The 24,179-nt window shown below is 34.6% G+C and overlaps 1 protein-coding gene across 6 annotated transcripts in view; it reads right to left on the reverse strand.

Annotated features, from left to right (window-relative positions):
* KIAA1109 (KIAA1109 ortholog) overlaps window positions 1-24,179 on the reverse strand; it is a 219,349-nt gene that overhangs the window by 34,566 nt on the left and 160,604 nt on the right. For 5 of the 6 annotated variants that reach the window (XM_030815739.1, XM_030815741.1, XM_030815742.1 and 2 more), the window contains exons 56-66: window positions 22,580-22,765; window positions 21,525-21,693; window positions 19,097-19,308; window positions 17,804-18,002; window positions 13,599-13,658; window positions 11,586-11,812; window positions 10,419-10,549; window positions 9,017-9,140; window positions 2,884-2,993; window positions 1,722-1,812; window positions 1,128-1,190 (exon numbers count right to left, since the gene is read on the reverse strand). In XM_030815739.1, the coding sequence (XP_030671599.1) occupies window positions 1,128-1,190; window positions 1,722-1,812; window positions 2,884-2,993; window positions 9,017-9,140; window positions 10,419-10,549; window positions 11,586-11,812; window positions 13,599-13,658; window positions 17,804-18,002; window positions 19,097-19,308; window positions 21,525-21,693; window positions 22,580-22,765 (1,572 nt within the window). The remainder of the gene's footprint in view (window positions 1-1,127; window positions 1,191-1,721; window positions 1,813-2,883; window positions 2,994-9,016; window positions 9,141-10,418; window positions 10,550-11,585; window positions 11,813-13,598; window positions 13,659-17,803; window positions 18,003-19,096; window positions 19,309-21,524; window positions 21,694-22,579; window positions 22,766-24,179) is intronic. The other variant, XM_030815740.1, reaches the window with a different exon arrangement.

Here is a 24,179-nt window from a genome sequence, read left to right on the forward strand (position 1 = left end):
AGGTAATTTATGTGCAATTTATTATTAAAACTACTGGATGCTGCTATTTCACACACAGTTAAGTCCTACATTGAAAATTTCAAATCCAGGTGTTCTTCATTTTATATAGTATACACGTTATTGAGTTAACAAGTAAATCAGATTGTTAGAACAGCCAATTTTCAAAACTTTGGTAAGAGACAGTAAATAAATATTTGTTTGTTTCATATTTATTTTATATTTAACCATGCTTTAATTATCTGTTTTCTAATTTATGATTAGAAAAATCTAATATTTAATCTCAGCTATTATATAATTTATGATTTTTTATATACCATTTTTTTACAAGCAGTACATGGCTAATTAAAAATGGGACTTGAATTGAATCACTTCAAATATTAATCCCTTTAAGAATCGCCTAGTTAGCAGAATCCATTCCATTTGTGTAAATTATTTCTTTCCATGTTTTCTTCATAAAAAAAGAACAAGCTCACTATATTACAATTAAATAGTTCTTAAAAAAAATCCAGTTTGACTAAATTCAGTATGAGATACATGTTGAGACTCAAGCTTGAAGAGAGTGACAAAAGGGAAACAAAATATATTTGGATAAGTGCTAATTTTTAAATGTACCTTGCCAAAAAGATCTAGGTATTCATTCCTCCACATTGTTTTGAACAAGAGAATAATTTAAAAAATGGATAGTTTCATAAATGTTCTTTTACACCAGTGACTCAAAAGAATGTTCAGTTATCAATGTTTGTTCTGAATTAAATTTAATTCTAGTTTGAACTAATTAACTGATCTTCGTTTATGAAAAAATTCATTTTGTAGTTGAATATAAGGAAAAACTGCTTCACTTAGGGATTAGGAAATAAAAAAATTGTAGTTTTTTATTTTTGATTTGGTTGAATTGATTTGATTAGCTGATTTAGTCTTTTAGTTTTTAATAGTATTAAACTACACAGAAGTAAAAACTAAGATAAATGCATGCAAGAGGTTATGAGATCCAAACAGTCTTAAACCATTATGTAAAATATTTCTGAGGTCTAAGTTTAGTTTGAAATGAGAGGAAGATATTTTGAAAGTAGATTTTCAGTGTGGTTGATTAGTTTTAAAGCAAAATTTATATTGTTCTTAGTAAGTACCTGAAAATACCCTTCCCCAGGACAGCTGGATTGTGGTGTACTTCCCCATACTGTATTTTTCAACTTAATTAAAATAATGAGAAAAGTAAAAAAAAAAAAACTCATGAAAAATAACAATGACTTAAAAGTAAATATACAAAAAACAAAATAAACATTTTAATATAATGTTTAATATGCTATGAAATTAGAATACAACTTTGAAGCTGATCTTCTTCCAATTTCTGCTATCTATAAATAAAATACATAAATGAGTATCAATATTCCACATTTACATTTGCGTAAGATGTAGTTTAATATGGATTCTCACTTGAAAGAAAAATTATTCAACAGAAACCTTTCTACTTAAGAGAAAGCAGTTATGGAGCCTTTATTGTGCATGTAAAATGTAAAATACTAACACCTGCTTCATGGCTCCCAGACAATGTTATGAGGGCAGTGCCCACTACTTGGTAATATGCAGACAGTTCAATCATCATAATCCATACTTTGATTGTAGTCAGAAATCAGTATTTTGAAATAGTATAATACCATAATTTTGTAATTTGTAAAAACTACTTAGCAATGTATATCTCTAACAAATTATATATCTCTTACTGTATCCTGGATATTAAAAGTTACTCTAGGTCCAGGAGATGCTGCATCCACACGGATTTCTGGGAGCTCTTCAGTTTCTCCTACTCGAGAACTGCAAGTAAATATAAAGTTATAAGACACTAATATTAAATAAAATTCCTGGACTTTATAAAAGTCTGATTAATGGCAATAACATTTTATTTGTAAGTATTTACCTAATCAAAGGATTGAACTTTCTCTTAACCTTTAGCATCCCACAAAAAAGAGTCAATGTTTTGGTTAACTCAAGATTTTTCTACACATATACACCATGGAATACTATGCAGCCATAAAAAATGATGAGTTCATGTCCTTTGTAGGGACATGGCTGAAACTGGAAAACATCATTCTCAGTAAACTATCGCAAGGACAAAAAACCAAACACCGCATGTTCTCACTCATAGGTGGGAATTGAACAATGATGAGAACTCATGGACACAGGAAGGGGAACATCACACTCCGGGGACTGTTGTGGGGTGGGGGCAGGGGGGAGGGACAGCATTAGGAGATATACCTAATGCTAAATGATGAGTTAATGGGTGCAACAAACCAACACGGCACATGGATACATATGTAACAAACCTGCACATTGTGCACATGTACCCTAAAACCTAAAGTATAATAATAATTAAAAAAAGATTTTTCTAAAACTAAATCATATAAAAAGAATTTATACTTCTTATGTTATAGTGCTGACTTACTATTAAAACTGTATTCACTTCAATAAAATGTAAAATTTCCATTTTTTCATATGCTAAATGTCTGTGTGACTATACCTTTTCTAAACTGACAAATTTAGAGCAGTAGCTACTAGTATGCATCTTTTAATTTCTTTAGATAATCTATAAGTTTACGCATAAAACTTGCCTATCCTTCTAAACCACAGTTTTATGTAAATAAAAAAAGAAACGTCTAAATAGCAGCGTAATTCATTACTAAAAAGCACACAGTGCATTGTGGTTATAAATGTGATGAGAGATTCCTTAAACTTCTGAGTTTGATAGTATCCACTATTATTGCTATTTTACTAATAAAATTAATTTTTGTTATCTTAATTTTATAATTAGAACATAAAAAAGTAGTTGACCTTGGTAAAAGAGTCAACAGTTTTATTACTTGTTTCAATGGCTGAAATATATATTACCTTGCCCTTTCCATTCGCTTAAGAGGTGGTCTTCCAGAAGCAGAAATGCTTTTTGATCGGCTATAACTTGGTTTGTAACTCAAACCCCACTTATCCTTTAGGGAAGCAGCCTAACAAAATGGGAGAGAAAAAAGGTGACTATAGGTGATTATTTATTGTTGTAATATTTGACTTCAAATAAAAGAAAATATTCTACTATTAAATAAGTTGTTTTCCCCAGGGGACTTTAATGTTACTTAACAATATGAGTCAAAATAGAGTAGGAATCAGCTATTCTTTGGTTCTAACACCAATTAGGAGGCGCAATGAAAACATGAGCCACCAGCTGACCTGAGAGAAAAGAAGAAAAGAGAAAGTTTGGGGGCAGCGATGAGGGTACAGAAACATGGTGAGAAGAAACGAAATGATTTTAAAAGTAAGAATGGAGAAAGAAACTGAGAATTAAAGGTTTTGGGAGAAAGCTAGGTTCGGGGCAGTGGGGACAAAAGATCACTTTTCTCCAAGGGCATCCCTTTTGTAGGACTCTTCATTACAACAAAGGAAAGTAACAGTGTTAATGACTTAACACTCTCCCTGTCTCTAAGTCTCTTTTCTAGAAACTTGTGATGGTGCTAGATAGTTAAAAGATTCTAATACAGTGGAGGTTTGGATGGAATCTAAGATGGATAATGGGAATTGAGGGGAATATGTGGAATGAGATGTGTTAAGAATGCAGATGTTTTAACAACTTCCCTAATTCTCTCTATCTAGTTTTATTTTTAACAGTCAATTACCAGATATGACTTGTAACAGGACACAAGCAATATTTTAATTATCTTGTATGACTGTTGTGTAGACAGCAAAAATTTAAAATATAAAATTATATGTTACAGATCTCACTATCCATTATTACTATCAGAGACTAGTGACAAATAAATTGGAGAGCAGTATTCAAACTATATTCTCTGGGAGTTTAGAAGTGATCAAGGAAGGGCAGGTCAAGCCAATAGCTCCTGGAACCCTGCAACAAACTTTCCCCTTTCCTTTGATACCTGCAGCTCTGATTTAATATGTTTTTCATGTGTTGGGGTACCACCTAAAAATCTCATCCTGGTTAAAAAAAAAAAAAAGAGGGTTCTCTGTTGGTTTAAAAAATTTTAAAACCAATTAATTTTTTTTTTCTTTTTAAGTGGTTTTTAGACTTTGTTTTCAGTTTCACATGTAAGGAGTCTGGAAGTCACCATTCCATCCTAACAAGAAGTAAAAAGCTGAACAAACTTAAGAATCAACAGCTGTTCTTGGAGCTGTAAGAAAGGCGAGGCGACGAGGAAGGACAACTTCTGCCCCTCACATTGGAGAAAGAGACCAGTAAATACAGTGAGTTACAGCTTACCAGTACAGAGATGCACAAGTAAAAACTGCTGCAGGAAGCAACACTGGGGTAGGAACACCTGAACTGTAATTGAAGAATTGCTGGAAGGTTCAGTGCAGACAAGTCTGAGAGTTAAAAACTCCAGGGGGACCCAGTCACCGGTGCCCCCGCAATATTGTGAGATCGCCTTTCAGTAGTTCCACCAGGTTCCTACAGTAAATGTCAGGGGAAAAAAATCCCCTCTGAAGAAAAGTCCCCTAGGCTTCCAACAGAGGGAAGGGAAAAGGAACCATTTTGAAAAAACACTAAGAGTACCTTCTTTTTCTGAATAAGAAAAAATGCCCTTAGGAGAAATTAGCTAACCAGAGCCTAACCAGTGGGAATATTATCAGAGTATAACTGACCTGGGGAAGGGAAATACAATACCAATGCAGTCAGTTCTATCTATACTGGTCCATCTAAGTTGGGAGGAAAAAACTGACAAACATGAAGTTCACAGTCCAGAGGCACAGGCTCATTAAAAGACAATAAAATGCTTCTCTTACCCTGACACCTTAACATTACCTCACTAAAGCTTCTTTACAGCAGCTCTTTTTACTTGGTAAATCATGTCTGGCTATCAAGAAAAAATTACAAGGCATATCAAATAGCAAAAAACACAATCTAAAGAGACAGAACAAGCATCAGAACCTCATAGAAGGGATGTTGGAATTATCAGACTAGAAATTTAAACCAACTATGGTTACTATGTTAAGGGCTTTAACAGATAAAGCAGACAGCATGCAAGACTAGCTGGACACTGTAAGTTGAAAGATGACAATTCTAAGAACCAGAAAGAAATGCTAGCAATCAAAAACACTGTGACAGAAATGAATTACTTTGATGAACTTATTAGTAGACTGGACACGGCTGAGGACAGAATATTTGAACTGAGGACAGAATATTTGAACTTGAGGATATATCAATAGGAACTGCAAAAAGTGAAAAGCGGAACAGACTGAAAAAAAACAAAAAAACCAGTATATCCAAGGACTGTGGGACAACTACAAAATGTATAAGTATGTGTAATGGAATACCAGAAAGAAAAGAAAAAGGAACAGAAGAAATATCTGAACCAATAATGACTGAGAGTTTTCTCACATTATTGTCAGATGCCAAACCACAGGTAAAGGAAGCTCAAAGAACACCAAGCAGGATAAATGCCAAAAAAAAAAAAAAAAAAAAAAAAATTACATGTAGTTACATCATTATCAAACTACAAAAAAAAAAAAAGATAATGAAAAAAGCCTTTTTCCTCAGAAACTATGCCAGGCAGAAGGCAGTGGAGTAAAATATTTAAAGTGTTGAGAGGAAAAAAAGAACCCCAACAACTTAGAATCATATACCTTGCAAAATTATTCTTCAAAAGTGAACTTTCTCAGACACAAAAAATTGAGGGAATTTGTTGCCAGCAGACCTGCCTTGCAAGCAATGTTAAAAGAAGTTTTATAGAGAGAAGGAAAATGATATAGATCTCTATTAAAAAAAGGAAGAGCATTAAAGAAGAAATGAAGGTAAAACGTTTATCTTATTCATAATCGACCTAACAGGTAAGTTTGTTCAAAATAATACCAATAATGTATTTGACTATATATATCACGTGCACACCTTTAATACCAATAATGTATTTGACTATATATATCGCATGTATATGTGCACATGTATCTATGTGTGTGTATGTGCACACGCATTTATGTATATGCTTATATATGCTTAAATATAAGAGATATGAATGTCAGTAATGATACAAGAGACAGGAGGGAGGGATTATGATTATGACTCATAATGGTTTGACTTATGATTTTTTGACTTTATGATGGCACAAAAGAGGTAACATTCAGTACAGTCCTCAACTTATGATGGGGTTAAAGCTGGATAAACCTGTCATAAGTTGAAGATATCATAAGTCATTTTGACTTTTCAACTTATGATGGGTTTATTGGGATGTAACCCAATCATAAGCCGAGAAGTATCTGTTGACTGCAGTCTCTAGGGCAACCACTAAAAAAAAAAAAAAAAAGAAAAAGTAAAAAAAGAAGTGCAACTGATATGCTAAGAAAAAACAGAAAATGGGATTATATAAATGGCTCAATTAAAACCACAAAAGGCAGAAAAACAAGAAGACAAAGACAGGAGAACAAAGAGAAAAGGCAAAAAGTAGAAAATAGTAACAAATACAGTAGATATTAATTCAAAGCTATCATTAATCACTTTAAATGTCAGTGTTGTAAAATGATCTTAAAAGACAGAGACAGTCAGAGTGGATTAAAAAATAAGATCTGACAATGTGTTGCTACAAGAAACCCACTTATATATACATATTTAAGCATATATATTTAAAGACACATAGATTAAAAGTATACGGATTGAGAAAAATATACCATGCTATTACTAATTAAAAGAAAGCAGGGATAGCTATATTAATTTCAGACAGAGCAGATTTCAAAGCAAAGAAAATTATCAGGTATAAAGAAAAAGAAGAGCATTATGAAATGATAAAGGGGTCTAGTGTTCAAGAACAAATAACAATCCCTAATGTGTACATGCCTAACAACAGAGTGGGCTGAGCATGGTGGATCAGCCTGTAATCCTAGGATCACACCGATAATCCTAGCACTTTGAGAGTCGAAAGCAGGAGGATTGCCTGAGGCCAGGAGTTTGAGACTAGCCTGGGCAACATAGAAAGACCCTGTCTCCACAAAAACTGTTTTATAATCCTGCCAGGCATGGTGTCATGTGCTGTGGTCCCAGCTACTTGGGAGGCTGAAGCAGAAGGACTGCTTGAGCCCAGGAATTCGAGGTTGTAGTGAGCTATGATTGCACCACTGCACTCCAGCCTGTGCAACAGAGTGAAACCCTATTTCTTAAAAACAAAACAACTGAGTGTCAAACTATGTGAGGCCCAAACTAAGAGAAATGCAAGGAGAAACAGATGAATCCACTATTACAGTTTGAGACTTCAATAACCTTTTATCAGAAATGGACATATCTAGTACACAAAAAAATCAATAAGGACATAGTTGAACTCAACAACATCATCAGTCAATTGGATATAATCAAGACCTATAGACAACTTCATCTAACAATATCAGAATACACATTCTTCTCAAGCTCACATGGAACTTGCACCGAGAGAGACCACATTCTGGACCAAAAAGCATACCTTAACACATTTTTAAAAATTATAAATCATGGCCAGGCACGGTGGCTCACACCTGTAATCCCAGCATTTTGAGAGGCCAAGGCAGGTGGATCATGAGTTAAGGCATTCAAGACCAGCCTGGCCAAGATGGTGAAACCTGTCTCTACTAAAAATACAAAAATTAGCCAGGCGTGGTGGTGGCTGTAATCCCAGCTACTTGGGAGGCTGAGGGAGAGAACTGCTTGAACCTGGGAGGTGGAGATTGCAGTACACCGAGATCACACCACTGCACTCCAGTCTGGGCAACAGAGCGAGACTCTGTCTCAAAAAAAAAAAAAAGTATAAATCATAAAATGTCTGCTCTTAGACCACAGTGGAATTTAACCAGAAATCAACAGAAAGATACCTGAAGATGAGTTGAAGAAAAAATCTGAAGAGAAATTTTAAAATATAAAAGAAAATCAAAACACACTTATCAAAATTAGTGCAACACAGCAAAAGCAGTGCTTAGAGGACAATTTATAGAATTGAATGCATACATCAGAAAAGATCTAAAATCAATTATCTAAGCTTCTATCTTAGAAAACTAGAAAAAAAGGGCAAATTAAATCCAAATTAAGCAGAAAAAAAGTAATAATAAAAATTAGAGCAGAAATAAAACAAACAGGAAATCAATAGAGAAAAATCAACAAAACCAAAGCTGGTTCTTTGAAAAGATCAATAAAATTGATAAGCCCCTAGCCAGGACAACTAAGAAAAAAAGAAAGACACAAATTACTAACATCAGCAATAAGGGAGGGTATACAACAACAGATCCTATGGCTATTTAAAGAATACAAGAATACAGTGAACAAATCTATGCCCACAGATTTGATCACCTAGATGAAATAGACTGATTCCTTGAAACGTACAATTTTCTAAAATGGAGAGACGAAAGAGACAATCCAAATAGGCCTGCATTTACTAAAGGACTGGATTAATAACTTTACAAAACAAAAAGCACCAGGCCCAGGTGGGTACACTTGTGAATCGATAACTCTTAACAAGTTACCTTTCATTTAAAAAATGAAGCAACAAAAGGGCAAAATGGTTTTTAAAAAGTTTTCTAATACTAGACTCAAATTCTAATGGGACCAACTAAACCTGCAAAAAATAAAGATTATAAAGTGCATTACAATGCACAGTAGCTGACAGGTAAATTCTGACCTGGGAGAATGGTATAGGTGAAGAACAGACATCTTAAAATTTTTCACATCTTTTGCAGAGTTCACATTAGAGACTAAAAAGAAGAGTGATTTCATGAAAGACAGACAAAACATAGCGTCTAAGGGCATAGACTATAGAGTCCTACAACCTAGGTTTGACTATTGTCTTCCCCAGGATTACTGGCTGTATAACTTTGGTCAAATTACTTGACCTGTGTCTCAGTTTCTTCACCTTTAAAATAGGAAAATAACACAAGCTATCTCCTAAGGTTGTTGTTAGGATTTAATGGGTTATTACACGTAACGTGCTTTAGATGGTACCTGGTACGCAGTAGACATGATAGGAAAAAATCAAGTGGTTTTGTCACCAGCATTGAAAGAAAAAAGAGAACTCACCCGCATACTGGACCTCCGTAATTTTTTACGAACATCTCTTCTAATGTCATTCACGGCCACAGATTCTAACTGTTGGTAACGTTGAATTTCCTGGTTTATGGTTCCTTCACTTGCACCTAATTTTCTGGATGCAAAACAAATATGGCAATTATTGCAAAGAAATAACAAAGATTGATTTTTTACTTGCTTCTTTTTAATTCTTGTCAGAATACCAAAGATGATTATATACAGACAAGCCAAAACCCTCAATAAGTTTAACACTCATATTTGGTGAACTGTTAAGAAAACAAAAAACACCTCTCTCTAATGTTTGAGGAAATGTGTCTTATCCATTGCTTCAAGAATCTCTTTGGCAATCTCATGAAAACCATAGACCCGCTCTGCAAAAAAATGTCTGAATGTAAAATTCTACATATAATATAAGCCTTGGGTAAGATTTTGGAGGAAAGGTATATTTTGCTTCAAGTCATGTTTTCCCCTGAGACCAAAACTCAAATTGTAATGTAAGTCAACAGGAAAATGTGAATCACTGCATGATAACTTACAGACAAGTTTCAGACAATACCTTTTGCTGTACAAAATGCATATAGTTCTGTAAGGTCCTTGATTGTTTAAAAAAAAAAAAAAAAAGCACCAGTGCAAGTATATGCAGACTAGAAAAGATGAGGCATGACCATTACCTTTTGGGAAAATAAAATTGCAAAGTTTAGCAACAAGAATATTTACTGTAATAGAAGAAGTATTACTTAGTAATATCCAGCAGGCAACAGATAAAGATTAATGGATTTATTTATATATGCCTGTGAAGATACATATATGAGTAAATACACATGTAAAGATACATATATGTGACATAAACCATCAGTCATAAAGTGCTCAGAAATAAGTTGTGAAAAACACTAGGACACGAGGATTTCATGCTTTTATTTTTTGGAGATGGAGTCTCGCTGTGTCACCCAGGCTGGAGTGCAATGGCGCAATCTCGGCTCACTGCAACCTCCTCCTCCCGGGCTCAAGCGATTCTCCTGCCTCAGCCTCCCGAGTAGCTGGGATTACAGGCATGTACCACCACGCCCAGCTAATTTTTGTATTTTTAGTAGAGACAGGGTTTCACCATGTCACCCAGGCTGGTCTTGAACTCCTAACCTCAGGTGACCTATCTGCCTCGGCCTCCCAAAGTGCTGGGATTATAGGTATCAGCCACCACGCCCAGCCGCATGCCTAACTTTATCACTAATGAGTGTATGATCTCGACCAAATTATTAAACAACTCTGGACCCTGGTGATATCACAGATAAACTAAAGAGTTTGTATTAGACCAAATACAGTTTCTTCCACTTTTAACATCTTATGATTCTAAAATTAAGGAACATTATATTAAATTAAAAATCATTATACATACTTCAGATCATCTATTACTTTGGCCTGTTCATTCAGTTCTCTGATATCCACTATACGCTTCATAATTTTTCTTCCTCTAAGTTCTCCTGGCTGGCTAGCAGATGCTGCCTGTCTTCGATAATCTATGGCTTCCTGAAAAGTCCAAAGTGTATCTGTCAATACCACCCTCAAGTCACACAGCAAATCTATACTATCACAAAATTAACACCCTAAATCAAAGCATGCAAGAATCAAAGCCATCTATATTAAGATTGGAATTCTCCATTGATTTAAATCCCTTCAATTTCATAAGGAATCTATTTAGTTGCTACCTACGTTTCCCCATGAGTGTGCTCTGCATGCTTTCAAATGGGACTGGCTAGACTGAGGGGAGCCCCACATCTCTGGGTCACACAGATACTCTGCAGGAACAGAATGGCGCTGATTTGGGGGTGTCAGGCCTAGTAGGTGATTTACAAGTCGCTGCCCAAAGGTGAGTTTGTGGCCATCTGCATTTATTGAACTTCCATCTGAACTCTAAGTAATAAACAGTAATATTAAATTTTAAAAAATTTCTTCCCAAGAACAAAACTATTTCATGGTACAGTAGTTAAAAGATATTGAAAATAATTTTAAAAAATCAATACCAGAATGAAATCAAAGAATGTTTCTTTTTGCCACGAAATAACTTGAAACTACAGAATGTATAGTATAGATGAAAATACATATTTTTAAAATGTATCATTTCGTGTATGCACTTTGCTTTGAAATTCATCTTGAACATCTTTATTGAGATATAACTCACGTACCATAAAACTCACCCATTTAGTATATTCACAGAGTTGTACAACCATCATTAAAATCTTAGTTGGGAATATTTTCATCACTTAGAAACCTCATACCTGTTAGCAATTTCTTCCCATTCCCCACCCTGCCCCACTCCCTACTCACTTCAGTTTTAATATTATTATTTTACTTATAGGTTAAAGCACAAGTTGGATGACAGTCAACATGTAGCACAGAACTCAATTAAAAGACAGTATTATGAAATGTAGACACAGCGAACCACCACTCCCTTGCCTTCCTCCACAAATAGCAACTATGATATACTAAATAACACTGAACAAAAAATATCCCTGTCTCAGGGCAAAAGCCAATCCTGAAAAATTCTAACAGTGAGTTTACTTACAGTATGGATAGTGGGAGACATAGTATCAACTTCATCCTCATCTGACAGGTCAGCTATGTTCACTGAATTTAAGTCAGCAATGTCATCTATGTCTTCCTCTCCTGTCAGTGTTGTAAGAGTATTGCCCAGAGCATTAAGCCTTTTGCCAATGTTAGGATCCATGTGAACATCAATTCCACACATTTTCCACAATACATTGAGTGTCCAGGTTCCAGCACTACTGCTTTCTGTTTAAATAAAGAAGTTGCATTTTTGTTAAGTCCTGAGTATAGAAATTGAAATAACTTTACAAAGTAATAAAATGTATGATGGCCACATATAATAACTAATGTCTTTCACTGCTAAACTTGTCAGAAACATCAGACTACAGGATTGATTTCTCTATGTGTACAGCGTGCATCTACTGTTTCCTCTGTATAGCACCTATTTTCTTTTTCCCTATGAACTACAGGTTCACTCCCTGACCCCAAGCTGATCCACCATCCTATAGCTGTAGTAGGAATTGCCATGACCTTAGCTCATTAGACAGAATTAATTAGGTAATTGGTCCAGGTGAAGGTCAAAGTTGGAAAAATAAGATATTTTGCCTGGACTTGAGGAAAGGTTGGTCCTTCTCTAATGACTGAGGGTGGAGAACCGAGACTCCACAATGTTTCTTGCCATGTATAAGAAAGAGGTTACAAGTTAAAAGAAGAAAAACAAGTAGCCAAGAGGGGAGCAAAGAAGCAAAGATAAGAGCTACAGAGTCTTGGTAACAGCTGGGATCTTGGTTCTAGTAGTTCCTAAGGGTTCCTGAATTGACCTGGTTCCGTCTCTTCCCTGAAATAACCATTCCTAATTGTAGTCTGAAAGTGTCCTTTTAATAAGCATCCCCTTTTGGTTAATCTAATCTAAGTGGGTTGTTGTCACTTAAAAGTCCTCACAAAGATTTATTTGTGACCTCAGTTGAAAATTCTCTAACTTTTCCAGTTCTTTGTCAGACTCTAGGCCTTGGTGCTTTCTACGTAACTTAGGATGAGCACTAAGGCTAGGCTTGGGGAGGAAAACAGAGAACAGTAAGGAGAGACTGGCAATCTACCAGCCTTAATCAATTTCTACCTCTCTCAACATTTTAAGAGCCCTTAAATAAGTATCTCTGTAGCTCACCCTGTCCAATTTTATAACAAGCAAAATAATAAAAATTTACATTGTGCTATCATCTTAGTCAAGACACATGACCACTTTCATAGTTACCTCCTAACTGGTTTCCTAGGCTTTTTTGCCCTCTAATCTTTGAAAGTGTTCCTTTGATAGTGTCATTTGCCTTCTTGTTCAGAAACATTCAATGGCTAGCCTACCCACTACCCACCAAATCAAACTCCTTAATTTGGCATTTAACATTTTTCCATCTTTTTTTTTATATAACTCTATTCTAGCTAAATTGGACAAATCTGAATACTGTGCTTTAACATCATGATTCATGTTATATTATTCTCTCTGCCTAAATTTTCTCTGGCCCACATCTCCCAGTTTTTGCTTAAGAAAGATTTATCCCGTCCTTGGAGTGCTTGTTTAAATGTTTGTCCCTCCATGAAGTTTTCTCTGATCCCAGTATTCTCCCGTATTTGAAAATATTCTCTTCTTTTTATACATTTCAATAGCAACTGGAATTTTATGTTTTATTGTACATATCACATATTTCAATGTAATTTTGCTGCATGTGCCTTAACTACATTGTAAGAATTTAAAAGTATGGAGGATAGAAAGTGTATCTTATTCATTTTAATCTTTTCTAAAACATCTTGTAGTATATATATATATATATATATATATATATACATACATATATATACACATATATATACACACAGTAGGTGTCTGATTAATAATTGTTAAATAAATACAAATGTTCTAATACAAAAGTTTTTTTTTAAATTAGTGAATACCAGAATTAGCTTAGCCAAAAGATTCTCTTACCATTAAAATAAAGGCAGAATTCTATCTAACACAAAATAATGCTGAATGTGAACCTACCAGCTGCTGCTTGTCCTGTAGTTCTTGAACATACTTCATAAGTGCCATCTGGAACTACACCTGTACAAAAATCATCCCAAAAATAGTTTTCAATAAAAATACATTTGTGATTATATATTGTACTCTTTAATTTTTCACACAAGATTATTATCTAAATACAAAGAGGATTACTATCCTTCCTAGATTTTAGTTCTTAATCGTTGGAATGAAGGGGCTATCTTAATGACTCATAAGATCGATTCCATATTTCACAATATTTTATTCTATGATTTAAATAATTTAACTGCAGTTTTAGCTTTACTTTCTGCATGTGATTTCCTCATTTGAGTGACAACACGTGGCCAACTCTGACACTCTAGATGGCTTATCCACTAATATCCAGGATGCTATGACAATTTGTTATCATAAATGAATGGCACTTTGAGAATGCAAATGACTTAAAATAGAATTTTGGCAACTAAGAGCTGCCACATTAGGTCAGACACATGATTCATCAGTCTTACCTTCTCTTTTGACATGGAACATTTTATGAGAAAAAAAATGGCTGAAGGCTATGATGTCAATCTCAAGATCATGGACCTATCTCCAGAATATATCTACTTTAACTTTGAAACACTTACTACCACCTAGCTTTAATCTGGTAACTTCAGCTTCAGAAAAGATGTTAATTAAATTCAACAATTTTACACAGTAAAAGTTGAAGCAACTTTCAAACAAAGTAAACTCTAAACATAGAATTAAGACCTTCCTCAGTTATCCTTAGAAGAAACTAAATATCAATTTAAACTCGAGAGTACATATATCTTTAATGTCCTTTTGTAATTCACTCTGAATCCTAAATTGGTATTCACATGTTACTTAAATTTGAGCTTACGATTCATATTTTAGGTAATTTGGTATTACATTTCTGTCTTTGAAAAATTTCAAAAGGGAAAAATCTTTCCAACTTAGAAATATTACAACTTGGTTTGTGAGAGAGGATCTACTTGTTGTTTTGGTTTTTTTAAAGACTGCCAATAACTTTAACATCTAAATTATACCTTTGAACTGTATAGTACCTGTGTCTCACATACAAATTCTAATTAAGAAATAACTAGATTTGGTTTTGGAGTATCACTCAATTCATCTTTGTAGTCATGGTTACAAATCTGAACAAATTTAAGACTTACATTACCCTTTCAAATCCAAGAATGCTAGAATGAAAAGAAAACCCTTTGAAATCTGTATAACATAACTGAGGCCAAGTGAAAGGAAGAATTAGTAAATAAAAAGGGAGAAGAAAACTTTTAGGATTTCCTATCCCAAGAAGGAGTAGAGAATTTTTAAAAATTAAGCTTAAGGGCTAGGTGTGGTGGCTCACACCTATAAACCCAGTGCTTTGGGAGGTCAAGGCCACAAGATCACTTGAGGCTAGGAGTTCAAGACCAGCCTGGGCAATATAGTGAGACTCCATCTATACAGGAAATTTAAAAATTATCCAGGTATGGTGGCATGTGCCTGTGGTCCCAGCTACTTGGGGGGCTGAGGCGGGAGGATTGCTTGAGCTCAGTAGTTCAAGGCTGCAGTGAGCTATGATGGCACCACTGCACTCCAGCCTAGGTAACAGAGCAAGATTCTGTCTCTAAAAAGCAACAAAAACATTAAGCTTAAAAAATGAATATATAAACTCATAGAATATAGAGCCATGATGAATTAATAAGGAATATTACGATTTTTAGACGCAGATCTGAATCCTGAAAATGAGGACTAAGAAATCAACTAGTCTCTTCCCCATAATACCTGTGGTTTCTGTATCACAGACAGAATGATGACTTGGAGCAACCATTAGGCTGAATCCAGGATGGTAATTTTTCTGCTCTGATGACCAAATGCTACCCAGGTTTTACAGAGAGCTTGCAGACATCTAAACTTCTGATGGTTTATTTTGTCTAAATACACATTCATGATATTGTCCTAATATTTACTATCTACTTAAATAGTTCTTTGAACTCTTCCTATAGACTGTCCTTGCTAATTTTTAATGCATTTCTCAATAAACATTATCACCTAGAGAAGAAATTTTACTGGGTCACCTTTTTTTCTAGAGTATGTTTTAAAAATGATCTGTTAAAAAAATTCTAAGGCATAATCCTAACATTCCTTATTTCTCTGCCCTATACACATCACCTTTGTTCAAAAATATTGAGGTATACTTATTACTAACAAAAACTATAAACTAGCAAACTAATTTGTCCATTTTATCATTTGGAATTTTTATAAATATGTCAATTACATAACTACTCTGCTTATCTCCTTCTGGCCCCCTCCCAAGAAACCCAAACAATAAGCATGTTACAGAAGCATGTCAGTTAGTCCCCTCTAAAACCCAAAATAAATTATTCTGAGTATCATGATTACCAGCGTGTTAGTGTTCTGTATTAACAGAATATATACTGAGGTGCTAAATTATTTGTTCATTTTGTAATGTATATTTCTGATTCTGAATCAGAGCATATTTCTCATTTTATATCTTATGCATTTGCCCTTTAAGATAAACTGTTAAGGAAATGGTTTACTTCCTTTTTTTCCAAATATATTCTACTTATTTTAATAAATACAATGATGGTAAAGCTGTCACCTTAATAAAAACCACTAAATTTATTTTTGTCTTTCATTAAAGAAACAAAATATATGTTTTACTGATTTTAAAAAAACATGTATAACTATTGTGTAAAATAATAAATCTATAAAGATTTTTGTTGTAGGCTGATATTGGTCTTTTGGATAATAGGCATGAGTATTTCCATATCAACTCTTCTCAGTAATCTGAAGTATTTCAAATAAGTACTGGTATTTTACCTATAATTATCTAAATGCAAAGTATTTGATGGGGTTCAGTACACACTGCCTTCTAAAATGGCATCTTGTCATATGGAAGGTATTTTAAACTGAAGCAATTTGAGAAGCAGCAGATGCAGGAAGGACTTTGACTTTCTTCTGAAGCAGGTCATACGAACCACATGTGAGAGATGCCCTTCCTATACCCAGAGGAAAGGAGCATCCTCATCTCCAAAGTGGAGGGACACTGAGAGGAATCTGAACAAACAGGCCTTGGTTAGTCTCCTCCAGTTTACTACCCTTAACTCATACCCCTTTTTATTTTCTCACATTGCTCTACAACTCTCTACTCTTCTTCAAACCTAGCATAAAAATACTGAGGTTTAACCATTTCTTTGGATCTTCATTTCCTTATGAAGGCTCCATGTCACAAAAAAACCTCATATTAAATAAACCTGTATGCTTTTCTCTCATGAATTGGTCTTTTATTACACAAGCCCCAGCAAATAGCCTAAAAGGGTAGTAGGAAAAGATATTTTTCCTTCCCTACACATTAAAACCAAGACTTTTTCATTCATTTTGAATGCTAAAACTTCAATTTTTGTAAAAATAACAGAAATTTTCCCATTCCTCAAAGAAAATGGGAAGTAGAAAGATTTCCCTCTAGTGGAGAGAGGAAAAAATTACATAAACAATGGGCTACCGCTTCCTAAAAAGTAAGTAATTTACTTTACAAGATTGAGGAATTTTAGTTCACAACCTTTTAACTCCTTATTTATAATTTTTCTTTATTATTAAGATTAATGATGCTTTACCAACTCTGCTATAATATTTAAAATATAAAAATATATACAAATAAATTCCGTAGCTTCAATATGGCCTATAAACACAGCTTTAGTTATACCCAACCTTGAATATTATGGAATTGCAGGAATTCATGTTACACTCTGCACTCCTACAAATTTGAACATGTGGATTTATTCACGTCAATATTAATTAAGGCTGGAGTTGCTGGTCCTGGCTATTTACAAACTGTTCTGTGTTTTATGTTGAGTTGGATATTGCACATTTATCATTTTCTTTCAAGATTCCGACAGGACAAAAATGCTTTATCTGGTCAAACATGGATCAATTACAGGAAAAATCAGGGACTGTGTAAACATTCAAATGTTATAGTACCAAAAAGAATGCCTGGTTGGTTTACTTACCAAAACTACTCAGTGCTGTAGTTTTTCACAGATATGGTTTGTTACCTGTAACTACAAATAGCCCTTCTTTCTCAGTCTAAAAACATTTGCTACATCTAAGCATCTTTTAATTTCACAAATGGAGACTTAATGTTTTATTTTTTAAGTTCTAAACTGTATATAGAAATAAAAGATACTTACAGGCATTCATCACTAAATCCCCACGAATTTCTGGTTTCCAGTCATCCCATGATGTCTCAAATCCGTCAGCAAAACGGATACAAAAGTTTTTGAAATGCCCTTTGCTAACCAGAGACTCTGAAGAGCACGCAGTGATGAGAGTACTTTCAATGGTTAATACCAAAGCAGAACCAGTGTCAAGGTCTCCAGTATGATTAGACTGCAAAATATATTAAAGAAGAAATAAGACAAAAGGTGACAATTTTTTAAACTTAGAAATCCTCACAGGATTCACAGGAATAGAAATCTAGAAACGGTCAAGCCTAGATATGTTCATTAAAGAGCAGCTTAGAAAGTTAAAAATTAAATCGCTCAAGTGAAATGTACTTGCCATGTGCATTTTTTTTCTTACTTAACATACAAAGGGCTATCTACATTTCTATCTCAAGCCTCTCTTTTAGTTGTGGGGAGATGCTCTCACTATGCCACCCACCTGTGGTGTTTATGGCCTTCCTAGGCAGTGCCCATTATGCTATTAAAAAACTACTATATTTCAGTTCCTGAAACACAAACATACCAATGCCGCCAATCCTTAACCCAAAGTTTTTCTTAACACTGTCTTACCAAACAGAATCCTAAAAGATAAATTAATTCAACAAATGGTTACAAGTTATTAAGGTAAACTGTAAGAGTAAAATATAGATCTCTGTATTCTACTGTTAATAAACTGTTGCTTCTTGGCCTGACAGGTGTTCATAGCCTTTTCTCTCTCTCACACACGTGCATGCAGTTACATATTCCTGAGAATTTGTCCTAAGTTGCAAAGCGAAAATTCCTGCTTCATGTACACACTGCTTTGAAGTTTCATTACCATTAAATATTACAGTATAAAAGCATTTTGGAATTCCCTACTCTGTTACAGGTAAGTTTATTAAACAGTATTCTTAAATGTCCTTTTATTTCCATCTTATAAACAAGTCCATACCAATGACTTCCTTGTTAAAAAAGAAAACAATAAAATGATTCTGAAACTAAGCTTCTTTTTATGAAGGTAAAAATTAAGAGTTATCTGGTGGGTATCAATCTTACCACTATTCTGAAGCATATAAGAGTGCTTCAGAGAAAAGTCCCATGAGATTCAGATTTAATACACTGAGATGAGTAATGGTTGAAGGAATTCAATCTTACTTGCTACCTACTAAACAGTTATAAACTGTTATACTGAAAAATGTATTGTTATACTCTAAATACTTAGAAATGGTTATGTAGAAATGCCTGGCTCTTAATCCTGGAATATGACTTGACTTTTTGTACCTGTGCAGTATTTGTGATAGGTAGGCAAATTCCCAGATCATTGACAGTGAGCTGGAGAAAAAGAGTCCCAAAGGCCTGGGCTGATGTTTGCTGGATACCAGGTAGCATATCTACTACTTCCTTTGTAGCCATATGAATATCCTTATGTAAAGCCATTCGTTGTTCATTCCAGTTGTCATAGGCAGCCTTATAATTCAGCCAAAACAGCACAGCTTTTGATAATTAAGACAGGGCAGAAAGAAAATTAAAATCAACACTGTAAATCTATATGTTAAGTAAAGCTCAAAAGCTGCAAAATCCTGTTGCTTAATAAAAATTACACCCAGAAAACTGTAGCATTAGAATTGGGAAAGATCTAAGAGGACATATAGTCACCATTTTTTAAATAACAAATGAAAAAACAGAAAGCAGGCAACCACATAATGGCACAAGGAAGAAGAAAATCCAGGTCTGTTCATTCCCTCTAACTTATTTGTGAAATGCCTATTATATGTTAGGTACTGGGATGGAATAACAAATGAAAACAGACATGGTACTTGACTTCATCCGTAGAGTTGTTACTTCTTTTAAAATTCTTTAAGGTACATAATGCTAGGAACATACCATTAAAAGGATCTGACTTACAGAGAAAAGTCAAAGATGTTTGAGTTTGTTAAACAGAAACAAACCTTAAGGAAAACCTTCATTTCACAGCAGTGTATAGATGGAGGGCCTCTAAAAAGGACATAAAGATGGAGAGGCCAGAGAAGTAGGAGGAAAAGCAAATGCAGGTTGAGCATCCCTAATCCGAAATCCAAAATCCCAAAACTTTCTGAATGTTGATATGATGCTACAAATGGAAAATTCCACATCTGAACTCACGTGAGACTGCAGCCAAAATGCTGTCAAAACTTTGTTTCATGCACAAAATTATTTAAAATATTTTATAAAATTATCTTCAGGCTATGTGTATATGGTGTATATGAAACATAAATAAATTTCATGTTTAAACTTGGGTCCCTGCCCCAAGACATCTCATTATGTATACACAAATATACCAAAATCTGAAAAAATCCAAAATCTGAAACACTTCCTGTCCCAATTACTTTGGAAAACCAGCACTCAACCTGTTTTGTGTCAAGGACACCAAGGGTACAAAATACTTTAAGAAGCTGATGAAAGCTGATGAGAGGTCAGTAAAATGAGAACTGAAAAACATGTACATGGGATTCAGCAAAATAAAATGTTATCTGTAACACTGCCAAAAGGGCAATTTTCTAACAGGATTCTGTTACTAGCCTATGTCCATCACTGATGGAGATCTTAAATGGCTTCTTAAATGGCTCCTCATTACGTCTAAAATACAGTTCAAATATATTTGCCCAATCCACATTAATTAGACCTTGTCTACCTGTTCAGCCTTCTTTCCCATTATTTTCTTCTATGAAACCTACTGCTATATTTTCTTAGACTTATGTGTTTAAACACATTCATTCTTATTCTCTCTCAATCAATGTTTATTTGGTTCTTATTGTATGCCAGGGACTGTTCTAGGCCCTGGGTTATAAAAGTAAATTTCATTTCCTTATCTCCCTGGTGAACTCCTAATTCAAAGTCAAATCAAGAATTAGTTTCTCCTCTAAGAAGCACAGGCAAAGGTAGAGAACTCCTCAGAACCAAGAACACATCTCTAACTCCACTGTGTAGTCTACTTTGTTTTCTTTTCCACTGGACTGACAGGTTCTTGAGGGCAGGGATACTGTTGTTTATTTTTGTATTCCACTTCTAGGCAGTACATGATAAATGTTTATAGAATATAAAAATAAACACAGTGCCAAAACACAAATGGGTGCATTATTATCAAAACGAAAAAATTCAGCATTACAATTATATAATCTGAAGCAGACACTCCTATGTATCCATGCAGAAGACAAAATAACTTTAAAATGTAAAATAACTTTTAAAAACTGAAGGGAAAAAGCAAGATTTTTTTCTTTTTTGGATACACACATTTCAGATTTAGGAACCATTTAGCTGTCAAGCATTTAAACCAGTAAACTACAAGATTTTTTTTTTTTTTTTTTTTTTTTTTTTTTGATACGGAGTCCCGCTCTGTCGCCCAGGCTGGAGTATAGTGGCGCAATCTTGGCTCACTGCAAGCTCCGCCTCCCGGGTTCATGCCATTCTCCTGCCTCAGCTTCTCCGAGTAGCTGGGACTACAGGCGCCCGCCACCACGCCTGACTAATTTTTTTTTTTTGTATTTTTTAGTAGAGACGGGGTTTCACTGTGGTCTCGATCTCCTGACCTCATGATCCGCCTGCCTTGGCCTCCCAAAGTGCTAGGATTACAAGCGTGAGCCACCGCGCCCAGCCAACTACAAGATTTTTATCTAGCATTAACAAAGCATTCCTAGATCCCAGAGGATAGTAGTGATTGACTTTATCTTACCTCTATCAAAGGCCACAGGCTGTGCATAAACAATTGGTCTATTCAAAGTAATAAGCACAGCTTCCCTATCTGAAGAACCACTGATTTCTTCTCGGAGGGCATTTCTTAATCCAATTCTGGTTTTAAAATAGGCAACTTGATGAAAATCAGAACCAGCTTCCTCATAAACCTAAAATAAAATTTAAAGCTCAATAAAATAAAATAATGGAAAAAGTTTTAATATGAAACTAAACATTATTAATGGTATTGTTCACCAAAAAAACTATAATACATTTTTCTCAAATTCAGCTGTTAATGTATATTCCTTATACTCAGTACCATAAACACTTGAAATTAATATACAAAATAGCCATGCAAGAGGTAAATATGAAGTTGTAGATAAACTTTATATAAAAGTTAGGATGAGGTCCATATTCTAAATGGCAATGTATTAAATATTTCAAAATAATCAGAACCTCTAAGAGATGACAAGAAATTTTTGTTCATTTTTTCCTCATATCTTTAATGCAGTGATTCAGTTTTGAAACTGTGACTGGCATTTTTCTATTTGGTTCTTCAAAGAGGAAAAAAGATTAAAATCTACATCATAATTTTTGGCAAAATAAAAACAAAAAAAATCTCCAATAAGCTGTGAACATTCATTTTTATAAAATAGAGAATCTAACTGCTGTTTTTTAACTTTATTTAACATTACTGTATGCAGAACTTGCTAATATTCTACAGGAAAGGTATATACTTAACATTTTAAGAACTGACTAATGTTAGTACAAGACTGAAATAAAAAATGTTTAGCAAAATAAATTACAAGCAAATGATTATGAAGATACTGGATTAAGTTTTATGTGAGTGCATCTGCACTAAACTATAACAATATGCAGCTACAATATTCAATGAAATGCCAAGGTAAATGAGTTTTCATTGAATTTATAATCAGAAACTTTAGGAAATTCAACTAAATATTTTTGTAAATATAATAATACGTAAGTTACAGTAGTTAAAACTGATGTGCAAAATTTAAAAGCCATAGTTCTAACATCAACATATTCTGTACTCACCTGATGTTTGACAATTTGTCCTAATGCCAGATTTAAATCCACCTGGCATTTGCCAAATAGTTTCAGATAGCTGCTACTTCCTGGTGAAGCTTTGGTTTGAAGTCGGTTAGAAAGTTCCAGTTCAATCAATCCAGTTTCAAATCTTACAGCTCTCATTGATGGAGTAGTGGCCGTTACTTGAATACCCTAGCAGATTATATGTTAGGAGGAAAAAAATGAATCTTAAATCAACAACATATACCTACTCAAATGTAGTCTTTCAGTATATGATAAATAAAATAGTCATGTTTTAAACCATGAACAGGCATACCTTGGAGACAATATGGGTTTGGTTCCAGACCATTGCAATAAAGTGGGTCACACAAATTTTTTTGTTTTCCAGTGCATATAAAAGGTTATACTACAGTCCATTAAATGTGTAATACCATTATGTCTAAAAAACATTGTATATACCTTAATTTAAAAAATGCTTTGGCCGGGCGTGGTGGCTCATGCCTGTAATCTCACCACTTTGGGAGGCTGAGGTAGGCCGATCACTTGAGGTCAGGAGTTCGAGACCACCCTGGCCAACATGGTGAAACCCTATCTCTACTAAAAATACAAAATTAGATGGGCATGGTGGTATGTGTCTGTAATCCCAGCTACTCAGTAGGCTGAGGCAGGAGAATAGCTTGAACCAGGGAGTCGGAGGTTGCAGTGAGCCGAGATCACGCAACTGCACTCCAGCCTGAGACAGAGCAAGACTCTGTCTCAAAAACAAAACAAAACTTTATTGCTAAAAAATGCCGTCAGTCATCTGAGCTTTTAGTGGGTTGCAATCTTTTTGCTAGTGGAGGGTCTTGCCTTGATGTTGGTGGCTGCTGACTGATCATGGTAGTGGTTGTTGAAGTCTGGGGTGACTGTGGCAGTTTCTTCAAATAAAATAACAATGAGGTTTGTGTCATTGATTGACTCTTCCTTTCATGAAAGACTTCTCTGTAGCATGTGATGCTGTTTGACAGCATTTTACCCACAGCAGAACCTCTTCCAAAGTTACAGTCAATCCTTTCCAAACCCTGCCACTGCTTCATCAACTAAGTATGCAACATTCTAAATCCTTTGTCATTTCAACAGTGTTTACAGCATCTTCACCAAGAGTAGATTCCATCTGAAGATAGAATTTCTTTGCTCATTCATAAGAAGGAAGTCTTCACCCATTCAAGTTTTATCAAGAGATTGCAGCAATTCAGTCCCATCTTCACGCTCCACGTTTAATTCTAGTTCCCTTGCTATTTCCACCCTATCTGCATTTACTTCCTCTAATGAAGTGTCTTGAGTCCCTCAAAGTAATCCATCAGAGTTGGAACCAACTTTTTCCAAAGTCCTAGTAATGTTGATATTTGTATCTCCTCTCATGAATCAAAGTGGTCTCCCTTCCAGAAGGTTTTCAATTTACTTTGCCCAGATCCATCTGAGGAATCACTATCTATGACAGCTGTAGCCTTACAAAATGTATTTCTTAAATCATACACTTGAAAGTTGAAATTACTCAATTCATAAGCTGCAGAAGAAATGTGTTAGGCATAAAAACGTTAATTTCCTTGTAAATTTTCACCAGAGC

Source organism: Nomascus leucogenys, chromosome 7b, assembly GCF_006542625.1.
Source record: "Nomascus leucogenys isolate Asia chromosome 7b, Asia_NLE_v1, whole genome shotgun sequence".
Lineage (NCBI taxonomy): Eukaryota > Metazoa > Chordata > Mammalia > Primates > Hylobatidae > Nomascus > Nomascus leucogenys.